Source organism: Crinia signifera, chromosome 2 (assembly GCF_055691185.1).
Source record: "Crinia signifera chromosome 2, ASM5569118v1, whole genome shotgun sequence".
NCBI lineage: Eukaryota > Metazoa > Chordata > Amphibia > Anura > Myobatrachidae > Crinia > Crinia signifera.
Genome location: NC_139218.1, coordinates 1,940,459 through 1,962,341, shown reverse-complemented (window position 1 = coordinate 1,962,341; position 21,883 = coordinate 1,940,459). Strand labels below are relative to the sequence as shown.

At 49.0% G+C, this 21,883-nt stretch overlaps 2 protein-coding genes across 2 annotated transcripts in view; one reads left to right on the top strand and one right to left on the bottom strand.

The window, feature by feature from the left end:
- The window catches only part of LOC146060428 (ribosomal RNA processing protein 1 homolog B-like), a 52,316-nt gene extending 45,041 nt beyond the window's left edge, over window positions 1–7,275 (bottom strand). The window contains exons 1-4 of the mRNA XM_083173619.1: window positions 7,028–7,275; window positions 4,264–4,346; window positions 3,764–3,821; window positions 689–774 (exon numbers count right to left, since the gene is read on the bottom strand). Of these exons, the coding sequence (XP_083029745.1) occupies window positions 689–774; window positions 3,764–3,821; window positions 4,264–4,346; window positions 7,028–7,244 (444 nt within the window). The 5' untranslated portion in view covers window positions 7,245–7,275. The remainder of the gene's footprint in view (window positions 1–688; window positions 775–3,763; window positions 3,822–4,263; window positions 4,347–7,027) is intronic.
- A 1,420-nt stretch (window positions 7,276–8,695) lies between these two features.
- Window positions 8,696–21,883, top strand: part of HSF2BP (heat shock transcription factor 2 binding protein) — a 53,013-nt gene continuing 39,825 nt past the window's right edge. The window contains exon 1 of the mRNA XM_083171437.1: window positions 8,696–8,711. The gene's annotated coding sequence lies outside the window, so the exon portion shown is untranslated. The remainder of the gene's footprint in view (window positions 8,712–21,883) is intronic.

Here is a 21,883-nt window from a genome sequence, read left to right as displayed (position 1 = left end):
AGAGAGACACACACACACACACACACAGAGGGCAGACTGGGGGAGAGAGACACACACACACACACACAGAGGGCAGACTGGGGGAGAGAGACACACACACACACACAGAGGGCAGACTGGGGGAGAGAGACACACACACACACACACACACACAGAGGGCAGACTGGGGGAGAGACACACACACACACACACACACACACAGAGGGCAGACTGGGGGAGAGACACACACACACACACACAGAGGGCAGACTGGGGGAGAGAGACACACACACACACACACACACACACACACACACACACACACAGAGGGCAGACTGGGGGAGAGAGACACACACACACAGAGGGCAGACTGGGGGAGAGAGAGACACACACACAGAGGGCAGACTGGGGGAGAGAGAGAGACACACACACACACACACACACACACACACACACACACACACAGAGAGGGCAGACTGGGGGAGAGAGACACACACAGATTTGCTGGTAGTTATGTGATTAATATGGACTTTGGCCTCTCAGTAATTGTACCATGAAGGATTATTATTATAATTTTCCTCCAATGAGAGAGTGCAAGAATATAACAGGTGACACCTGTGCACAGAACTATGAACTTCACAGGTATTCGCACCGAAATCTGCCACTGCCCCACCCACTGAATGTACGGGCACCCACATGAGGGTCTCACCGTGTAGAATTTGTCCAGACGCAGGCGGTCGATTCCATTCCACTCCCGATTCAGGGTTTGCCAAAAACAGCGAATGAAGAGGTTCTCTACAAGGAGATAGGAGAGGACGGAGATGAGGAATGCGATGTACGTAATTATCAGCACATCACATCGTCAGGCGATGTACGTAATTATCAGCACATCACATCGTCAGGCGATGTACATAGTTATCAGCACCTCGCATCGTCAGGCGATGTACGTAATTATCAGCACCTCACATCGTCAGGCGATGTACATAATTATCAGCACCTCACATCGTCAGGCGATGTACATAATTATCAGCACCTCACATCGTCAGGCGATGTACGTAGTTATCAGCACCTCACATCGTCAGGCGATGTACGTCATTATCAGCACCTCACATCGTCAGGCGATGTACGTCATTATCAGCACCTCACATCGTCAGGCGATGTACGTCATTATCAGCACCTCACATCGTCAGGCGATGTACATAATTATCAGCACCTCACATCGTCAGGCGATGTACGTCATTATCAGCACCTCACATCGTCAGGCGATGTACGTCATTATCAGCACCTCGCATCGTCAGGCGATGTACGTAATCATCAGCACCTCGCATCGTCAGGCGATGTACGTAATCATCAGCACCTCGCATCGTCAGGCGATGTACGTAATAATCAGCACCTCGCATCGTTAGGCGATGTACGTAATTATCATCACCTCACATCGTCAGACGATGTACGTAGTTATCAGCACCTCACATCGTCAGGCGATGTACGTCATTATCAGCACCTCACATCGTCAGGCGATGTACGTAATTATCAGCACATCACATCATCAGGCGATGTACGTCATCATCAGCACATCACATCATCAGGCGATGTACGTAATCATCAGCACCTCGCATCGTCAGGCGATGTACGTAATCATCAGCACCTCGCATCGTCAGGCGATGTACGTAATCATCAGCACCTCGCATCGTCAGGCGATGTACGTAATCATCAGCACATCACATCGTCAGGCGATGTACGTAATTATCAGCACATCACATCGTCAGGCGATGTACGTAATTATCAGCACCTCACATCGTCAGGCGATGTACGTAATTATCAGCACCTCACATCGTCAGACGATGTACATAATTATCAGCACCTCACATTGTCAGACGATGTACGTAATTATCATCACCTCACATTGTCAGACGATGTACGTCATTATCAGCACCTCGCATCGTCAGGCGATGTACGTAATTATCAGCACCTCACATCGTCAGGCGATGTACGTAATTATCAGCACCTCACATCGTCAGACGATGTACATAATTATCAGCACCTCACATCGTCAGGCGATGTACGTAATTATCAGCACCTCACATCGTCAGACGATGTACGTAATCATCAGCACCTCACATCGTCAGGCGATGTACGTAATTATCAGCACCTCACATCGTCAGACGATGTACGTAGTTATCAGCACCTCACATCGTCAGGCGATGTACGTAATTATCAGCACCTCACATCGTCAGGCGATGTACGTAATTATCAGCACCTCACATCGTCAGGCGATGTACGTAATTATCAGCACCTCACATCGTCAGGCGATGTACGTAATTATCAGCACCTCACATCGTCAGACGACAGCGGGTAATATAAGGGAGCACTGGATTGTGGGAGCCGGCAGAGAGGGTCATGTGGCTGCATTTAGGAAAGGACGGCATCGGTAACAGGCGAGGGTGTAGGTTACAGGACTGTGAGACTAGACACAAGGAGGGAGCCGAGTGCAGAAGTTTCTTACCAAGCTTCAGGTTACCAGAGGTAGATGGAAACTGGGCAGGGGGGACAGAGGAGGAGAAGGCATGTGAAGCATGGTCTGGCCAGTACAGACCGTGCATGCTATAGACCCACAGCACACGACTTCTGTCCAGGGAGAACCCCCACCCCCAATATAAGGGTCAGGGAGAGGTGGGTGCAGCATGGCCAGAGCCGAGTCCAGGGAGCCCCTTCCCCCAATATAAGGGTCAGGGAGAGGTGGATGCAGCATGGCCAGAGCCGAGTCCAGGGAGCCCCTTCCCCCAATATAAGGGTCAGGGAGAGGTGGGTGCAGCATGGCCAGAGCTGGAGTCCAGGGAGCCCCTTCCCCCAATATAAGGGTCAGGGAGAGGTGGGTGCAGCATGGCCAGAGCTGGAGTCCAGGGAGCCCCTTCCCCCAATATAAGGGTAAGGGAGGGGGTATGTGCAGCATGGTCAGAGCTGGAGTCCAGGGAGCCACTTCCCCCAATATAAGGGTCAGGGAGAGGTGGGTGCAGCATGGTCAGAGCTGGAGTCCAGGGAGCCCCTTCCCCCAATATAAGGGTAAGGGAGGGGGTGGGTGCAGCATGGTCAGAGCTGGAGTCCAGGGAGCCACTTCCCCCAATATAAGGGTCAGGGAGAGGTGGGTGCAGCATGGCCAGAGCTGGAGTCCAGGGAGCCCCTTCCCCCAATATAAGGGTAAGGGAGGGGGTGGGTGCAGCATGGTCAGAGCTGGAGTCCAGGGAGCCACTTCCCCCAATATAAGGGTCAGGGAGAGGTGGGTGCAGCATGGCCAGAGCTGGAGTCCAGGGAGCCCCTTCCCCCAATATAAGGGTAAGGGAGGGGGTGGGTGCAGCATGGTCAGAGCTGGAGTCCAGGGAGCCACTTCCCCCAATATAAGGGTCAGGGAGAGGTGGGTGCAGCATGGCCAGAGCCGAGTCCAGGGAGCCCCTTCCCCCAATATAAGGGTCAGGGAGAGGTGGGTGCAGCATGGCCAGAGCTGGAGTCCAGGGAGCCACTACCCCCAATATAAGGGTCAGGGAGGGGGTAGGTGCAGCATGGCCAGAGCTGGAGTCCAGGGAGCCCCTTCCCCCAATATAAGGGTAAGGGAGGGGGTGGGTGCAGCATGGTCAGAGACCCCCCCCAATATAGGGGTCAGAGAGGACAATGTACACACTGTCCTATAGTAAGCGGGCATCATGCACCCCTTCCGCGGAGACCCTTCTATAATAAATGCCTTTGCTAAATGTACTTATCAGAGAGTGAGAACTCGGAGAATGATACCTACGTGATTGGCCGGTCTGCAGAGTATTTATCAGCTGGGACATGGAGCGCGCCAACTCCTCCTGCAGAGAGAGAGAGAACATGTTTATACACCCGCACGGGCAGATGGGGCAAGACAGAAACCTGGGCAGCCAAAAAAACACAGTTATCCGCACAGACAGGCCAGGGGGCCGGAGGCACTGGCAAGCCAAAAGCGGTGAAGGCGGCACCAGGCAGCAAGGAGGGGTGGTGGCACCAGCATGCAACAAGGGGTGGAGGTGGCAACAGGCAGCAAGGAGGGGTGGCGGCACCAGCAGGGAACAAGGGGTGGAGGTGGCACCGGGGCAGCAGGCAGCAAGGAGGGGTGGTGGCACCAGCATGCAACAAGGGGTGAAGGTGGCAACAGGCAGCAAGGAGGGGTGGCGGCACCAGCAGGTAACAAGGGGTGGAGGTGGCACCGGGGCAGCAGGCAGCACCGTGGGGCAGGAAGGGTGAGACAGCCCACATAGCTCTCCGACTCATTACCTGGAGCAGAGGCTTGTCCTGCATCCACATACAATAAAAGAGACCCTTCCAGATCTTGCAGAATTCTTCAGCTGTAAATCCTCCTGTCCAGAAATTAGAAAAATAAGTGTAGTCCAGGTGCACCCCCATTCACATACATGTAACCCAATCCCCACCCCAATATGTATCCCCCCCCCCCCCCCATCCCGCACAGGTAATTGCCCCCACTTCCATCTTTTACCACAGCTGACTAAAAACCCCTCTCCCCATGTCCTACTGTTATTCATGTAACTGCCCCCCTCCCCCCCCATCATGTCCCACAGGCGCATACCTCCCAGCATGCCCCTCTCCAGGAGGACACAATGCTCTGCTCCTGGGCTTCCCTGGTAATGTATGATTGCCAGCACCTGTAGTGACACCTTTCTTATCAGTTACCTAGCTCCCCACAGGTGCTGGCAATCCTACATTATCCATACCCCGCAGCATGCCCCTCTCCAGGAGGACACAATGCTCTGCTCCTGGGCTTCCCTGGTAATGTATGATTGCCAGCACCTGTGGTGACACCTTTCTTATCAGTTACCTAGCTCCCCACAGGTGCTGGTAATCATACATTATCCATACTCCCCAGCATGCGTCTCTCCAGGAGGACACAATGCTCTGCTCCTGGGCTTCCCTGGTAATGTAGGATTGCCAGCACCTGTGGGGAGCTGGGTAACTGATAAGAAAGCAGTCACCACAGGTGCTGGCAATCATACATTACCAGGAAAGCCCAGGAGCAGAGCATTGTGTCCTCCTGGAGAGGGGCATGCTGGGAGGTATGGATAATGTATGATTGCCAGCACCTGTGGGGATCTAGGTAACTGATAAGAAAGGTGTCACCACAGGTGCTGGCAATCATACATTACCAGGGAAGCCCAGGAGCAGAGCATTGTGTCCTCCTGGAGAGGGGCATGCTGGGAGGTATGGATAATGTATGATTGCCAGCACCTGTGGGGAGCTAGGTAACTGATAAGAAAGGTGTCACCACAGGTGCTGGCAATCATACATTACCAGGGAAGCCCAGGAACAGAGCATTGTGTCCTCCTGGAGAGGGGCATGCTGGGAGGTATGGATAATGTATGATTACCAGCACCTGTGGGGAGCTAGGTAACTGATAAGAAATGTGTCACCACAGGTGCTGGCAATCATACATTACCAGGGAAGCCCAGGAGCAGAGCATTGTGTCCTCCTGGAGAGGGGCATGCTGGGAGGTATGGATAATGTATGATTGCCAGCACCTGTGGGGAGCTAGGTAACTGATAAGAAAGGTGTCACCACAGGTGCTGGCAATCATACATTACCAGGGAAGCCCAGGAGCAGAGCATTGTGTCCTCCTGGAGAGGGGCATGCTGGGAGGTATGGATAATGTAGGATTGCCAGCACCTGTGGGGAGCTAGGTAACTGATAAGAAAGGTGTCACCACAGGTGCTGGCAATCATACATTACCAGGGAAGCCCAGGAGCAGAGCATTGTGTCCTCCTAGAGAGGGGCATGCTGGGAGATATGGGTAATGTATGATTGCCAGCACCTGTGGGGAGCTAGGTAACTGATAAGAAAGGTGTCACCACAGGTGCTGGCAATCCTACATTACCAGGGAAGCCCAGGAACAGAGCATTGTGTCCTCCTGGAGAGGGGCATGCTGGGAGGTATGGATAATGTATTATTGCCAGCACCTGTGGGGAGCTAGGTAACTGATAAGAAAGGTGTCACCACAGGTGATGGCAATCCTACATTACCAGGGAAGCCCAGGAACAGAGCATTGTGTCCTCCTGGAGAGGGGCATGCTGGGAGGTATGGATAATGTAGGATTGCCAGCACCTGTGGGGAGCTAGGTAACTGATAAGAAAGGTGTCACCACAGGTGCTGGCAATCATACATTACCAGGGAAGCCCAGGAGCAGAGCATTGTGTCCTCCTAGAGAGGGGCATGCTGAGAGATATGGGTAATGTATGATTGCCAGCACCTGTGGGGAGCTAGGTAACTGATAAGAAAGGTGTCACCACAGGTGCTGGCAATCCTACATTACCAGGGAAGCCCAGGAACAGAGCATTGTGTCCTCCTGGAGAGGGGCATGCTGGGAGGTATGGATAATGTATTATTGCCAGCACCTGTGGGGAGCTAGGTAACTGATAAGAAAGGTGTCACCACAGGTGATGGCAATCCTACATTACCAGGGAAGCCCAGGAACAGAGCATTGTGTCCTCCTGGAGAGGGGCATGCTGGGAGGTATGGATAATGTAGGATTGCCAGCACCTGTGGGGAGCTAGGTAACTGATAAGAAAGGTGTCACCACAGGTGCTGGCAATCATACATTACCAGGGAAGTCCAGGAACAGAGCATTGTGTCCTCCTGGAGAGGGGCATGCTGGGAGGTATGGATAATGTATGATTGCCAGCACCTGTGGGGAGCTAGGTAACTGATAAGAAAAGTGTCACCACAGGTGCTGGCAATCATACATTACCAGGGAAGCCCAGGAACAGAGCATTGTGTCCTCCTGGAGAGGGGCATGCTGGGAGGTATGGATAATGTATGATTGCCAGCACCTGTGGGGAGCTAGGTAACTGATAAGAAAGGTGTCACCACAGGTGCTGGCAATCATACATTACCCGGGAAGTCCAGGAACAGAGCATTGTGTCTCTGGGGGAGAGGGTCATGCTGGGAGGTATGCAGGGGACTGTCCCCATCTCCTCCATGACACTACCTCCAGCTCCCGTTCCCCAATCCCCCGGGTACTCCGGTCTCTCACCTGTCGAGGCGGCGCTCCGGGCCCTCAGGTAACCCCGCAGTTTACGTAGAGCCCGGTCCCGACTTCTCTTGTCATTAGCCGCAAGTCTCTGCGCCAGCTGCACAGAAGGATCCGCCATGCTGCTACCTGGCACGTTGTACTGGCGCCGGCAGATGACGTCAGGCGGAACAGTAATTAATGCGTCACACGTAACCGCTATCTCTGGCACCGGCGCCATCTTCCCTGTTCTAAATTATCCTCCTCTATGCGGCTGGTCTCCGCAAACATGGCGGCGCTGCCTCCTCAGCCGGGGACACAACCACCCAACTTCGGTGCTTATATCACAACATCTTCAATCCTGTGTGTATGAGGTAATATTACATGTGGGGGATGTATCCTGTGTGTATGAGGTAATATTACATGTGTGTGTGTGTGTGTGTGTTATGTATCCTGTGTGTATGAGGTAATATTACATGTGTGTGGGATGTATGCTGTGTGTATGGCGTAATAATTACATGTGTGTGATGTATCTTGTGTGTATGAGGTAATATTACATGTGTGTATGAGGTAATATTACATGTGTGTGATGTATCCTGTGTGTATGAGGTAATATTACATGTGTGGGATGTATCCTGTGTGTATGAGGTAATATTAAATGTGTGGGATGTATCCTGTGTGTATGAGGTAATATTACATGTGTGGGATGTATCCTGTGTGTATGAGGTAATATTACATGTGTGGGATGTATCCTGTGTGTATGAGGTAATATTACATGTGTGGGATGTATCCTGTGTGTATGAGGTAATATTACATGTGTGTGTGATGTATCCTGTGTGTATGAGGTAATATTACATGTGTGTGGGATGTATCCTGTGTGTATGAGGTAATATTACATGTGTGTGGGATGTATCCTGTGTGTATGAGGTAATATTACATGTGTGTGGGATGTATTCTGTGTGTATGAGGTAATATTACATGTGTGTGATGTATCTTGTGTGTATGAGGTAATATTACATGTGTGTGATGTATCCTGTGTGTATGAGGTAATATTACATGTGTGGGATGTATCCTGTGTGTATGAGGTAATATTACATGTGTGTGTGTGTGTGTGATGTATCCTGTGTGTATGAGGTAATATTACAAGTGTGGGATGTATGCTGTGTGTATGAGGTAATATTACATGTGTGTGGGATGTATCCTGTGTGTATGATGTAATATTACATGTGTGTGATGTATCCTGTGTGTATGAGGTAATATTACATGTGTGTGGGATGTATCATGTGTCTATGAGGTAATATTACATGTGTGTGATGTATCCTGTGTGTATGAGGTACTATTACATGTGTGTAGGATGTATCCTGTGTGTATGAGGTAATATTACATGTGTGTAGGATGTATCCCGTGTGTATGAGGTAATATTACATATGTGTGTGTGTAGGATGTATCCTGTGTGTATGAGGTAATATTACATGTGTGGTATGTATCCTGTGTGTATGAGGTAATATTACATGTGTGTAGGATGTATCCCGTGTGTATGAGGTAATATTACATATGTGTGTGTGTGTGATGTATCCCGTGTGTATGAGGTAATATTACATGTGTGGGATGTATCCTGTGTGTATGAGGTAATATTACATGTGTGTAGGATGTATCCCGTGTGTATGAGGTAATATTATATGTGTGGGATGTATCCTGTGTGTATGAGGTAATATTACATGTGTGTGGGATGTATGCTGTGTGTATGGCGTAATAATTACATGTGTGTGGGATGTATGCTGTGTGTATGGCGTAATAATTACATGTGTGTGGGATGTATGCTGTGTGTATGGCGTAATAATTACATGTGTGTGGGATGTATGCTGTGTGTATGGCGTAATAATTACATGTGTGTGGGATGTATGCTGTGTGTATGGCGTAATAATTACATGTGTGTGGGATGTATGCTGTGTGTATGGCGTAATAATTACATGTGTGTGGGATGTATGCTGTGTGTATGGCGTAATAATTACATGTGTGTGGGATGTATGCTGTGTGTATGGCGTAATAATTACATGTGTGTGGGATGTATGCTGTGTGTATGGCGTAATAATTACATGTGTGTGGGATGTATGCTGTGTGTATGGCGTAATAATTACATGTGTGTGGGATGTATGCTGTGTGTATGGCGTAATAATTACATGTGTGTGGGATGTATGCGGTGTGTATGGCGTAATAATTACATGTGTGTGGGATGTATGCTGTGTGTATGGCGTAATAATTACATGTGTGTGGGATGTATGCTGTGTGTATGGCGTAATAATTACATGTGTGTGGGATGTATGCTGTGTGTATGGCGTAATAATTACATGTGTGTGGGATGTATGCTGTGTGTATGGCGTAATATTACAAGTAGTGATGTATAGCTCCCAAATTTAGAAGATTTGAAGGAGGGCCAACTCGCGTGCCGGAGGCGCCACGCCCTGTTTTTCCCACTGTGGGGGCATGGCCAGCGGCTCTGTGAGCTGATGACCATGCCTCCAGCCCCTCTGGCTGCAGGAGTAGATGCATGCGCACAGTGTCACTAGTGATGGGGGGGGGGGGGGGGGGGGGCTCCTAACTGGATTTAGCATTTTTTATTTTACCAAGACCAGTGGACTCAAGCGGATCTGATACAATCTGGGGGTTCCCCGTGGCACTAACTCTACCCCTATATGTTCATTGTCACCAACGGAGAACGAGGGTTGGTAAGGGACTGGCCAGGCCTGCAGTGACAGTGACCATTACATAATGTGCACCCGAAGACTAGGACGTGTGGGTGCATAGGAATTACTGGAGCGGTCGCCCAATGTAAATGGGTATGGGTTATAGGGTCAACATACATTGGGTTCACCACTAAAGGTTGGCAGGGTCAGAAGGTCAACACAGCATTATTTTGACAATGGGAAGGTCAACAGTGAAAAGGTCAATTTGAGTTTTTCACGTAATTACTTTGGTCCCAAGTCGACATGGGCACCTTATCAATGTACGGTGCCCATGTCCCAGCAGGGATCAGCGCACTATTCTATTCTCCCTCCACAAAAAAGTGGATGGAAGGGTACGAAGTACCGCCTGTTTTTTATATATATATTTTATTTATTTTTTTAAACGAAAAACTCAACTTTTTGTCTGCCGACTTTTTCCCATTGTCGACCTAATACTTGTGTCGACCTTAATCATGTTGACCCATTTCATTTGTCGACCTTCATACTGTCCACCTAGTATCCACTGCGAATATTCCTAGCTTGGCCGCAGGTGGGAAAGATGAACGTGGCGACATCTGTACGTGACGATCTCAGCGGGAAGTGACCTCGATATAATAGATTACATAAAAACTGTCTGACATCTTATTTTAAAAGGTGTCTTATTAAAGCCACGCGATTCTGGTTGTGAGCTAGATGACACGTACTTCACCGTGGCAGATCAATATGGCACTAGAACCCTGCGCGTTTCCTCCTTTAAAAAGGACATCTTCAGGGGTACAGTATTAAAGTCTCAAATGCTTGGTAAAGAGAATCAGTTTCACATAGAATAAATAACAGGAATGGAAAGCCACGGTCTTTGGTCAGGGACACAGAGGAGATGAGACTGTATAAGTGCTAGAAGTAGACATGTTGGTGCAGTGTGTCGAAAAGATATTTGGTGGATTCTCTCGCCCCCCCATATTTGCAATAGTGATGATGCATGCCAAACATAAAGAGGCATGGCTATAGAGGGCAGGGGTGTGGACACAGGATAGTGCCACTTCACATTACCCTGCACAGTAGTGGGTACTTGTTTCCTGGCAGGGTGCCCAGTACACATTTAGCGTACTGGGCTATTCTCCGTAGTATAATCGCATCGCACAGCGTGTACAGTATAGTGATGTGCGATGCGATGTCCATATTATACAATGAAATATCGCATGGAATCGCAGGGCACCAGATGCGATGGGATATTTCATAGTAGAAGCACCCATGAGATGTGATGGGATGAGATGATGTGTGCTTAGTATGACATGTGATGGGTGCTTACAATTGAAAGCACCTATGCCATTGTTTAGCGTCACCTCCACCCCAAAGCGTGGCGAGCGGCTGCGGAACGTGTCCTCCTGACAATTTCATACCCCCACTATCCACGTCGGCGTGGAGTTGATTGTATATAGTGTGACGAGCCACCGATCCCGAAGCGTGGTGAGGGGATGCGGAATACATGTAAAGTAGTCCGCGTCCCCCTGTGCTCGCCACACTATATAAAATCAACTCCACGCCGACGTGGATAGTGGGGGTATGAAAAGGTCGGGAGGACGTGTTCCGCCACCGCTCGCCACGCTTCGGGGCGGCGTGGATAGTACTGGTGTTTGAGGAACACATTCACACCTGCAAAATAATACAGCTGACACAGTAATGACAACATGTGTTAACTAATAACTGTAATTTACTTAAATAAATTCATTAATGAAGCATAAATAATTAAGAACATTGATTACAATAATTAATGAGAATAAATACAATTAAAATCAAAAACATTAATGATTAAAGAACAAGAAATAAAAGCACAGTTAATCGTCCTTAGGGAGGAGCTTCGGTGGAATGGGCCATCAGCTCCCAATGTCTTTCTCCACATGAATTCAGTGAGATACGACTGGAGCTTGTGTCGCGCAGTACCTCTTTGGCGCTTATTGCGCCACTTACATGCGCACCACAGTCGCTCCACATTTTGTGTATGGACTCCTGTGGCCGAGTCAATAAAATTGAAGCAATGGTTAACAGTAAAGTGCTGATAACCAGCCAACTCCAGTTGTGCGGTGCTGTATGCCCTCCAGCAGTCCATATAGATAGTGGTGCCCGGCTATATATTCTCCAGGATACAGTCCATTAATGTGGTGGCATCACGCCTGGGCACCATTTTCATGAAGCAATGTCCTGTCTCCCGACATATCCCACCGAAAATCCACTGCTCTGGTAAAATGCGGTCTGCGTTATTTTTCCACTTCTCAAACAGTATCTCGTCTACCTCCACAATGTAGCCAGATCCACCGATCCTCCGCTGGGTCTGTGCCATAATGTCCATTGCACAAGCCTCCCGCACCCAGCGGTTATAGAGGGCCGCCGTTTTCTTTGAAATGTCCAGCTGCTGGCTACAATACTCAATAGAGGTGAGCTCCTGGGCCCAGTAATAGCATGGTCACAAAGGACAAGCGGCACCCAGGAAACCAGTGGGCCGCTCTCAGGCTCACCTTCAGCCGGCACACTTTTACATGGCAGCGCCACATGCATTCCTTCACAGAAAGGCGCATTATGTGGCTATTCGCGCAATTCTGCGCCATCGGAAGGAGATCGTGTCCTTGAAAAAAGGCGATAGCCTCCTCCTCCGTCTGAGGCAGCGTAAACATAGTCATAGATGCAGCCATCTCAATAACTTTCAATAAATCACCAGCAGCTCTGAGTGATGCTTCTACTCCTGTCAGAATATCACATCAGAGTGATTTCTGACAGGGGGCGGGAATGACAGGGAGCGGGAACGGGAAAATCGCATCGCATGCTACTATAACATAATGCGATTCGATTTCACTATGTTTGCATACGTAGGAAAACTGGGCGCCCTGCTAGGAAACAAGTACCCAGTAGTGTCCATTATTCACATTACACCACTCACTAGTATCCCTTATATACATTCTGCCTCAATTATACATTCATTTTCATAATAGTACCACTTATACTCATTACACCTCACAGTTGTGCCCCTTTTAAACAGTATACCTCAAATAGTGACCCTTATATACATTTTACCATACAGTAGAGCCCCTTATACACATTTTACCATACAGTAGAGCCCCTTATACACATTATGCCACATAGTAGAACCCCTTATACACATTATGCCACATAGTAGTAACTTTCATTAGTAATATACATTGCATCATGCACTTCACACATGGAGCCTTATTCAGATCTGAGCTCAGTACAAATTTGCTTGTAAAATGGGCAAAACCATGTGCACGGCAGGTGGGGCAGATGTAACATGTAAAGAGAGAGTTAGATTTTGGTGAGTTGTTTTGTTTCTGTGCAGGGTAAATACTGGCTGCATTATTTTTACACTGCAATTTAGATTTCAGTTTCAGCACCCCCCACCCAAATTTAACTCTCTCTATACATCTGCCCCACCTGCAGTGCACATGGTTTTGCCTATTTTCCAAACAAATTTGTACTGAGCTCAGATCTGAATAAGGGCCATTGTGATAGCCGGTTCTGCGCAAAGGGCATCTGCACTCTGTCCTGTAGGCACTGTCCTAGTTATGGCTCTTGGCTGGCATTAAATAATGGGCAAATAACACAGTCTAATAACAGCGGGACTTTTCATTGATCTGTTCAGCGGTCCGGGTCAGTCTGCCGGCAGACATGGAGATCACCCCTGGAGAATGGAAGGGCAACCTGAGTTAGCATACAGAATTTACCATAGTCCGGAACCCTGGACTGACTTTTATATCTACCTAATATAAAACAGGCTGTTTTTTTTTCTATCTTACCTATTAAGCTGAAGCTTGGATAAGGTGTATCCAATAATCGGAAAGTACGTAATCAGAGATTTTCTTTTATCCATAAGTGTATGTTACATGTTTGTATTGTCTGTATACCAGTATTAGGCCACGCCCTTTTTTTATTTATTTTAGATATGCTTAACAATATGTAAATAAACAGAATTTATGTAAATAAATGTAACTTTAATACACTTGAAGTCCCGCTGTTATTAGACGGTGTTATTTGCGCAGAGTTCCGTATCTTGTTTTGAATCTACCATTTTGGGACATTATGTCGTAGGAATCTCAGCAGCATTTAACCTTCCGCTGTGAATTTAGCGCAGTTCCAATTCTTTTGTGTATTAATTAATGGGGCACCTGACAAAGCAATTCAATTGTTGCTCTGATGTTTACTTGCAGCCTCCTGAGGTGGGGAACAAAAATGTTTGAAAAAAGTCTGTAGTATCTAGCACTTGAGGCAGGTCCAGTTATTGCACTTATCACCTCCAAAAGCTGCAATAACTTCTGGGTGCCCAAATCAATTGAATTTCTCCGTTCGGCACCCATTAAATAATGCCACGCTCAAATAATGGAAGTTTATTTTCCTGAGGTGTACAGATGGAGCCAGGCTCATCCAGCCTGCTTCTGGTGCACCAGGTGCCACACCGCGCCGGCGAATGTGGTGCGCATGTGTCAGGGACACTCGCATGCCCCATTCCTGGCAATGGACAAGCGAGCGTCCACGTGTGCTGGCACACCAGCCGCCATATACGGGCGATGAGAATGGCTCCATCTGTATATACTGCGTTTTCTGGGGCACCCAGCTGTCAGTCATCTTGCGGCTTAGTTCACATGTGCGGCTTGTGCATGTGCACAGTATACCGCACAAATGCGTAGCCATTCGATAATCGACTGCAGCGTGTGAGATATGCTGTGCGAACAAAGCCACAAGATGACGATAGCCGGCGGCCGTTTGTGGGTGGCACGCCAGCATTTTCTAGGAGTGTCCCAGAAAACACAGTATATACATTGGTGGACAGTGTGATTTTCAGGGTCGATACACTAGTCCGATTTGAGCCAACAGATCGGGCCAAGAAATGGGCCCAAATCGGATGTGTTTCATGTCCCACTCGGGTCCGATGCGTGGTCCCGTGTGCATCGGACCTGAGCTGGAGGTCAGACCTCTGCCAACTCTGTCGCATTTGAAAGGAGCGCATGCCATGTATAGGATGCGACCACCGGGCGGCTCAGAGGGGTCGGATCCCCATACACTGCTGCGGTAATTTGCAGCAGTGTATGAGCACCTTAACTCTGCCCCATTGGGAGGGTAGCTACAGCCTCCTCTACCCTAGCCTATACCCCCCCCCCCAGCATCCTGTAGTACAGCCCATCAGATAAAATGTATGGCGCAATTATGCAGTGGATAAATTGCTTGCAATATCACTTATGTAAAATAAGTACAAGTACTCCCGGGAGTTCAAGGGAAATCTCATGCAATATAAAGACTCAGATACATTTCCCTAGTGTATGGGGGCCTTTAGAGTGCAGATCAGATGCATGCACAATGATGTGTGTAAGAAATGTGTAGGGTGTTCTTGGAGCGGTTACAGGAGGGTAACTAACCAGTATGGGCGTTATACTGGAGTGACACTGGCATGCTGCTATGTACAGAGATATTAAATCACTCCCATTCGAGGTCACACCCCCGTGCACCTAACGTCGGACTTGTCAAGTCTCAGCGGTGCCACCAATGATGGCATCTATATACGCAGTGGCCGGAAACTCTGATCATGCGTGTCAGTGTAACCTCAGATGTTATTAGGTTTTCCAACACTTGTGACAAGCTGTGACAGTGTCCAAAGATCTGCCTAGAAGGGGACGTGCAAAACATATAATAAAGATATTAAGGTGATTTCCCTACAAAAAAATGAAGAAATAAACCAACATAAGGAATACATGGGAATCACCCATTAGAGCAACCACATCCTAGTCTTTTAAAATCACAATTTCTTTATCTTTCTGCACTAAATTACTGTCATCTTTATATAAAAATTACTAAAAGCTAAATTTTAATATAAGTGAACTATCAGTGGGACTATACGCAGAGATATCTTCTGAGTGCACCCCAAGTAAAATACGGGGGGCCCTTATTCTTTTTGTTCAAGAGCCCGGTGCTGGTTGCAGAAATAAGGGGGCTGATTATAAGTTAGCTGAACTGGGGTTCCTGGCTGTGATTAAGATCAAATGGGTGGAAATAGGTGCATTCATACCCATTCAATCGTAGTAAATTTCGCCCCGTGTCAATTTATTTGAACCATTTTTTTAGCCCTTGCACAACTACAGCAATTTACTGAAATCTGCAAGGGAGTAGGAGCGATGGGAGTTTGTGAGGGCTGAAGAGAGGATGATCTGCACCTACGCTTCATTTTTACATGCTGTGCTGTAGGAGAGATCATGCAGCTATGGAACGCACACATGGGCATTCCAGCTTTGGCAGAATAATCACAAGAATGGCAGCATATCGATCGAACGTGCGTACACACTGCACTTTTGTTCCGATATGGGCCCGTCCGGTCGGATGAATATTAAACAGCACTGAACCTTCGACCGACCGAGTATGGACGGACAAGACCGTTTTTGGCCGTTTATCAACAGTGCAGCATGAATCGGGACAGCGTACACACCTATACAATCAAACGCAATTTCGTCCGAGATCGAAAGAACTGCCCGACTATTGTATTGATGTGTACCCAACTTAAGAAGTGATGCTCTGCCAGGGGTTGTCTGTGGGAACTCTAATTTCAGATTGTGTTAATCAAATGTGCTGAGCTGTTTGATTCTGTTCAATAAACCACCACTGGTTTTCATCTACCACCTGCCCGAATGACCTGGTGCCCTATAACTTCACAAATCTAAACCAGTTTACATGTAATTGTGGGTTACATCTCCTCATGGTTACAATTGTGGGTTACATCTCCTTGGGGTTACATGTAATTGTGGGTTACATCTCGGGTGTCACAAATCGTGGTGTGCACGCCCCTTACCATCGCGCTGGTGCGCGCTGTATCATCCCTGGCTGTGGCTTGTGGCATGATGTCCCCTGTGCTCCCAGATCCCCCAGGTCCTTGTGTGGCAACCCTTGCCGGTTCCACGCGGGCCCATGCTGCATGGGTGCTGCCATGACACCTGTGGTCAGCTGACAGTATGAGCCAATCACGCTGTCTGCTGGCCTGAACCTTGACCTGATTACCTGTGTCAGAATCCAGGTATTTCCAGCTACTTCCTGGTTCTGATTGCTGCTGCGGCTTGCAGCCAATCAGAGATAGGCAAGGGGGATATAAGCCAGGGTTCTAGCCCAGCCTCCTTGCCTTGAACAATTGTTCCTTTTGCTCCCTGTGTGTTTGCCCCAGAGACAGAGATGCCCAGGCTCCAGTCTATCCAGTGCTCCCAGCGATTCCACCTTCAGTGTCCTGCTGCTGCTGATATCTGGTTCATCCGCCATCTACCAGTTCTCCTGCTTCCCTTGCTAGCTCCCAGGCCAACCTGTTACCGTGCTTCAGAGACTATTACCATCTCAAGTCCTGACCGTTGACAGTACCATCAACACCTGAGTCGACGAATCACTACTGCAGTCCTCAATGATCGTTACCATCAGAGTTCTGACTGTCGACATCCTGAGTCGACCACCGGCTGTTGTGTACACCAGAGACTTTGCCATCCCTGTCCCAGGCCGTCGACACTTCTACCGGCTCCCAGGCCATTGACACTTCTACCGGCTCCCAGGCCATCGTGTCTACCGGCTACCAGCCCATCATGTCTACCGGCTCTCAGGCTGTCAACACTTCTACCGGCTCACAGGCCCTCTACAAGTATCTCCAGCTCCCAGGCCGTCGACACTTCTACCGGCTCCCAGGCCGTCAACACTTCTACCGGCTCCCAGGCTGTCTCCAAGAATCTCTGGCTCCCATGCTGTCAACACTTGTACTGGCTCTCAGGCTGTCGACACTTCTACCGGCTCCCAGGCCCTCTACAGGTATCTCCAGCTCCAAGGCCGTCAAAACTTCTACCGGCTCTCATGCTGTCGACACTTCTACCGGCTCCCAGGCCATCTCCAAGGCGGGGTTCCCTGGTGAAAAACCACCGGCGAGTTAGACTCCGTACCCCTGTTCCTGGTCTCCGCCAACCCTCTGGTCCAGCTGTTCCCTGGTATTTATTTATTTATTAACAGTTTCTTATATAGCGCATACATATTACGCAGCATATGTGTCCCAGTGTATGACCTCACCATACATTAAACCCTAATACTTTCCTGTTACTAGCGCCCTCCACTGGTCCACCACAGTCACAGCCGGGAACACAGCAAACCCCGGTGCTGACATCACGGTTACAGGTAATTGTGGGTTACATCTCCTCGGGATTACAGGTAATTGTGGGTTACATCTCCTCGGGGTTACACCTGATTGTGGGTTACATTAGGGCTGGCCATTGATGGCAATTCTGCAACTGGCCATCGATAGTGCTAAACTATGCAATAGATGACCATCGATATTTTTACATATCGATGGTCATCCATTGTGTTTGATTGATTGGCCTGTGGGCCAATCAAAACATTAGGGGCAGGGCTTCGCGGGTGTTGGGGGGCGGAGCTATGTAATTGTGGGTTACATCTCCTCGGAGTTACACGTGATTGTGGGTTACATCTCCTCGGGGTTACACGTGATTGCGGGTTACATCTCCTCGGGGTTACATTGTGGGTTACATCTCCTCGGGGTTACATTGTGGGTTACATCTCCTCGGGGTTACACGTGATTGCGGGTTACATCTCCTCGGGGTTACATTGTGGGTTACATCTCCTCGGGGTTACATTGTGGGTTACATCTCCTCGGGGTTACACGTGATTGCGGGTTACATCTCCTTGGGGTTACATTGTGGGTTACATCTCCTCGGGGTTACACGTGATTGCGGGTTACATCTCGGGGTTACACGTGATTGCGGGTTACATCTCCTCGGGGTTACATTGTGGGTTACATCTCCTCGGGGTTACACGTGATTGTGGGTTACATCTCCTCGGGGTTACACGTGATTGTGGGTTACATCTCCTCAGGGTTACACGTAATTGCGGGTTACATCTCCTCGGGGTTACATTGTGGGTTACATCTCCTCGGGGTTACACGTGATTGCGGGTTACATCTCCTCAGGGTTACATCTCCTCGGGGTTACATTGTGGGTTACATCTCCTCGGGGTTACATTGTGGGTTACATCTCCTCGGGGTTACATTGTGGGTTACATCTCCTCGGGGTTACATTGTGGGTTACATCTCCTCGGGGTTACATTGTGGGTTACATCTCCTCGGGGTTACACGTGATTGTGGGTTACATCTCCTCGGGGTTACACGTGATTGTGGGTTACATCTCCTCAGGGTTACACGTAATTGCGGGTTACATCTCCTCGGGGTTACATTGTGGGTTACATCTCCTCGGGGTTACACGTGATTGCGGGTTACATCTCCTCAGGGTTACATCTCCTCGGGGTTACATTGTGGGTTACATCTCCTCGGGGTTACATTGTGGGTTACATCTCCTCGGGGTTACATTGTGGGTTACATCTCCTCGGGGTTACATTGTGGGTTACATCTCCTCGGGGTTACATTGTGGGTTACATCTCCTCGGGGTTACATTGTGGGTTACATCTCCTCGGGGTTACATTGTGGGTTACATCTCCTCGGGGTTACATTGTGGGTTACATCTCCTCGGGGTTACACGTGATTGTGGGTTACATCTCCTCGGGGTTACACGTGATTGTGGGTTACATCTCCTCAGGGTTACACGTAATTGCGGGTTACATCTCCTCGGGGTTACATTGTGGGTTACATCTCCTCGGGGTTACACGTGATTGCGGGTTACATCTCCTCAGGGTTACATCTCCTCGGGGTTACATTGTGGGTTACATCTCCTCGGGGTTACATTGTGGGTTACATCTCCTCGGGGTTACATTGTGGGTTACATCTCCTCGGGGTTACATTGTGGGTTACATCTCCTCGGGGTTACATTGTGGGTTACATCTCCTCGGGGTTACATTGTGGGTTACATCTCCTCGGGGTTACATTGTGGGTTACATCTCCTCGGGGTTACATTGTGGGTTACATCTCCTCGGGGTTACATTGTGGGTTACATCTCCTCGGGGTTACATTGTGGGTTACATCTCCTCGGGGTTACATTGTGGGTTACATCTCCTCGGGGTTACATTGTGGGTTACATCTCCTCGGGGTTACACGTGATTGTGGGTTACATCTCCTCGGGGTTACACGTGATTGTGGGTTACATCTCCTCAGGGTTACACGTAATTGCGGGTTACATCTCCTCGGGGTTACATTGTGGGTTACATCTCCTCGGGGTTACACGTGATTGCGGGTTACATCTCCTCAGGGTTACATCTCCTCGGGGTTACATTGTGGGTTACATCTCCTCGGGGTTACATTGTGGGTTACATCTCCTCGGGGTTACATTGTGGGTTACATCTCCTCGGGGTTACATTGTGGGTTACATCTCCTCGGGGTTACATTGTGGGTTACATCTCCTCGGGGTTACATTGTGGGTTACATCTCCTCGGGGTTACACGTGATTGCGGGTTACATCTCCTCGGGGTTACATTGTGGGTTACATCTCCTCGGGGTTACATTGTGGGTTACATCTCCTCGGGGTTACACGTGATTGCGGGTTACATCTCCTTGGGGTTACATTGTGGGTTACATCTCCTCGGGGTTACACGTGATTGCGGGTTACATCTCGGGGTTACACGTGATTGCGGGTTACATCTCCTCGGGGTTACATTGTGGGTTACATCTCCTCGGGGTTACACGTGATTGTGGGTTACATCTCCTCGGGGTTACACGTGATTGTGGGTTACATCTCCTCGGGGTTACACGTGATTGTGGGTTACATCTCCTCGGGGTTACACGTAATTGCGGGTTACATCTCCTCGGGGTTACATTGTGGGTTACATCTCCTCGGGGTTACACGTGATTGCGGGTTACATCTCCTCGGGGTTACATTGTGGGTTACATCTCCTTGGGTTACATCTCCTCGGGTTACATTGTGGGTTACATCTCCTCGGGGTTACATTGTGGGTTACATCTCCTCGGGGTTACATTGTGGGTTACATCTCCTCGGGGTTACATTGTGGGTTACATCTCCTCGGGGTTACATCTCCTCGGGGTTACACGTGATTGTGGGTTACATCTCCTCGGGGTTACACGTGATTGTGGGTTACATCTCCTCGGGGTTACATTGTGGGTTACTTCTCAGGGTACATTTTTGTAAAAATCAAGGCAGAAGTGATTTGCTACAGAAAATATTGTAATATACAGAGATAGAAGGGCAAGTCCAGAATAAAGTGTCTTCCTGGAGCCAGAGGAATGGTCAAAAACGGCTTTGCTGCAACCCAAGCAGGTGAGCGAGGGTTCTGCCACAAAATTACGAAATGCGCATGAAGGAATTGATACCCTTCTAATTCTGCACTTGTAGGGAAATCCTCCAGGACTCTAGAAGAGTGCTTCTCCATGGCAGAGGAAGAGGCATTGAGTGGACTCCGGGATTGCCTAACATGATGAGGCCAATGTTGCAGGGTGTGTGCCGAAAGGCACCATCTCCAACAGTTTCTCCCATACCCCCGGGAAGCAGCTGGTCAGTGTACTATGCTGCAGGAGGCCAGCACTGAAGTGAAGATAGCAGTACCCACAATCCTGGCACACAAGGAGGATCTGCACTACATCTTCCCTTATGCTGAGATGGAAGATGAGCACTTTAGTGATAGTGTGCTATAGAATCGTCTGCCTTGTATTCTACACTGGGGAGGCTGGACACACGGAAGCATTGCCTGCCAATGTCTTCTCTTCTCCATGTCACAGTGGTACTCTGTGAGTCACCTGAGCTGGAATTGGCTAGTTACAGTAATGCCAGGTCACAGAGGACTTACTGGAAATCCTGAATGAAGGATGTTATAATGGCCCATGTAAGTGAGGGTCCTACAGCCTCATTCCAATACTACCACAGCGCTTGAGGCATTGGGTTCCTTACGCTGATTTGGAGGACATGGAAGTCACCACAATCACCTTACCAGCACGGGTGCAAATGGGAATTCCTCAGGTGGGCACCAGCCATTCCTGGTCACAGTCTTGTGTTTTGGGGAATTGGCTTTTCAGAGAGAAGACCAGGACAGGGATCAAGGTACCTGGTGGATTACCTGAGGGAACAGTGGAAGATTGAGATAACTGAGATAAATTGTCATATCTCGCTACTACCCTGCAGTAGTCTCTCACGCTAGGGCAGGAGCCCCAACATGTTACTGCCGCTAGGCAAATGTA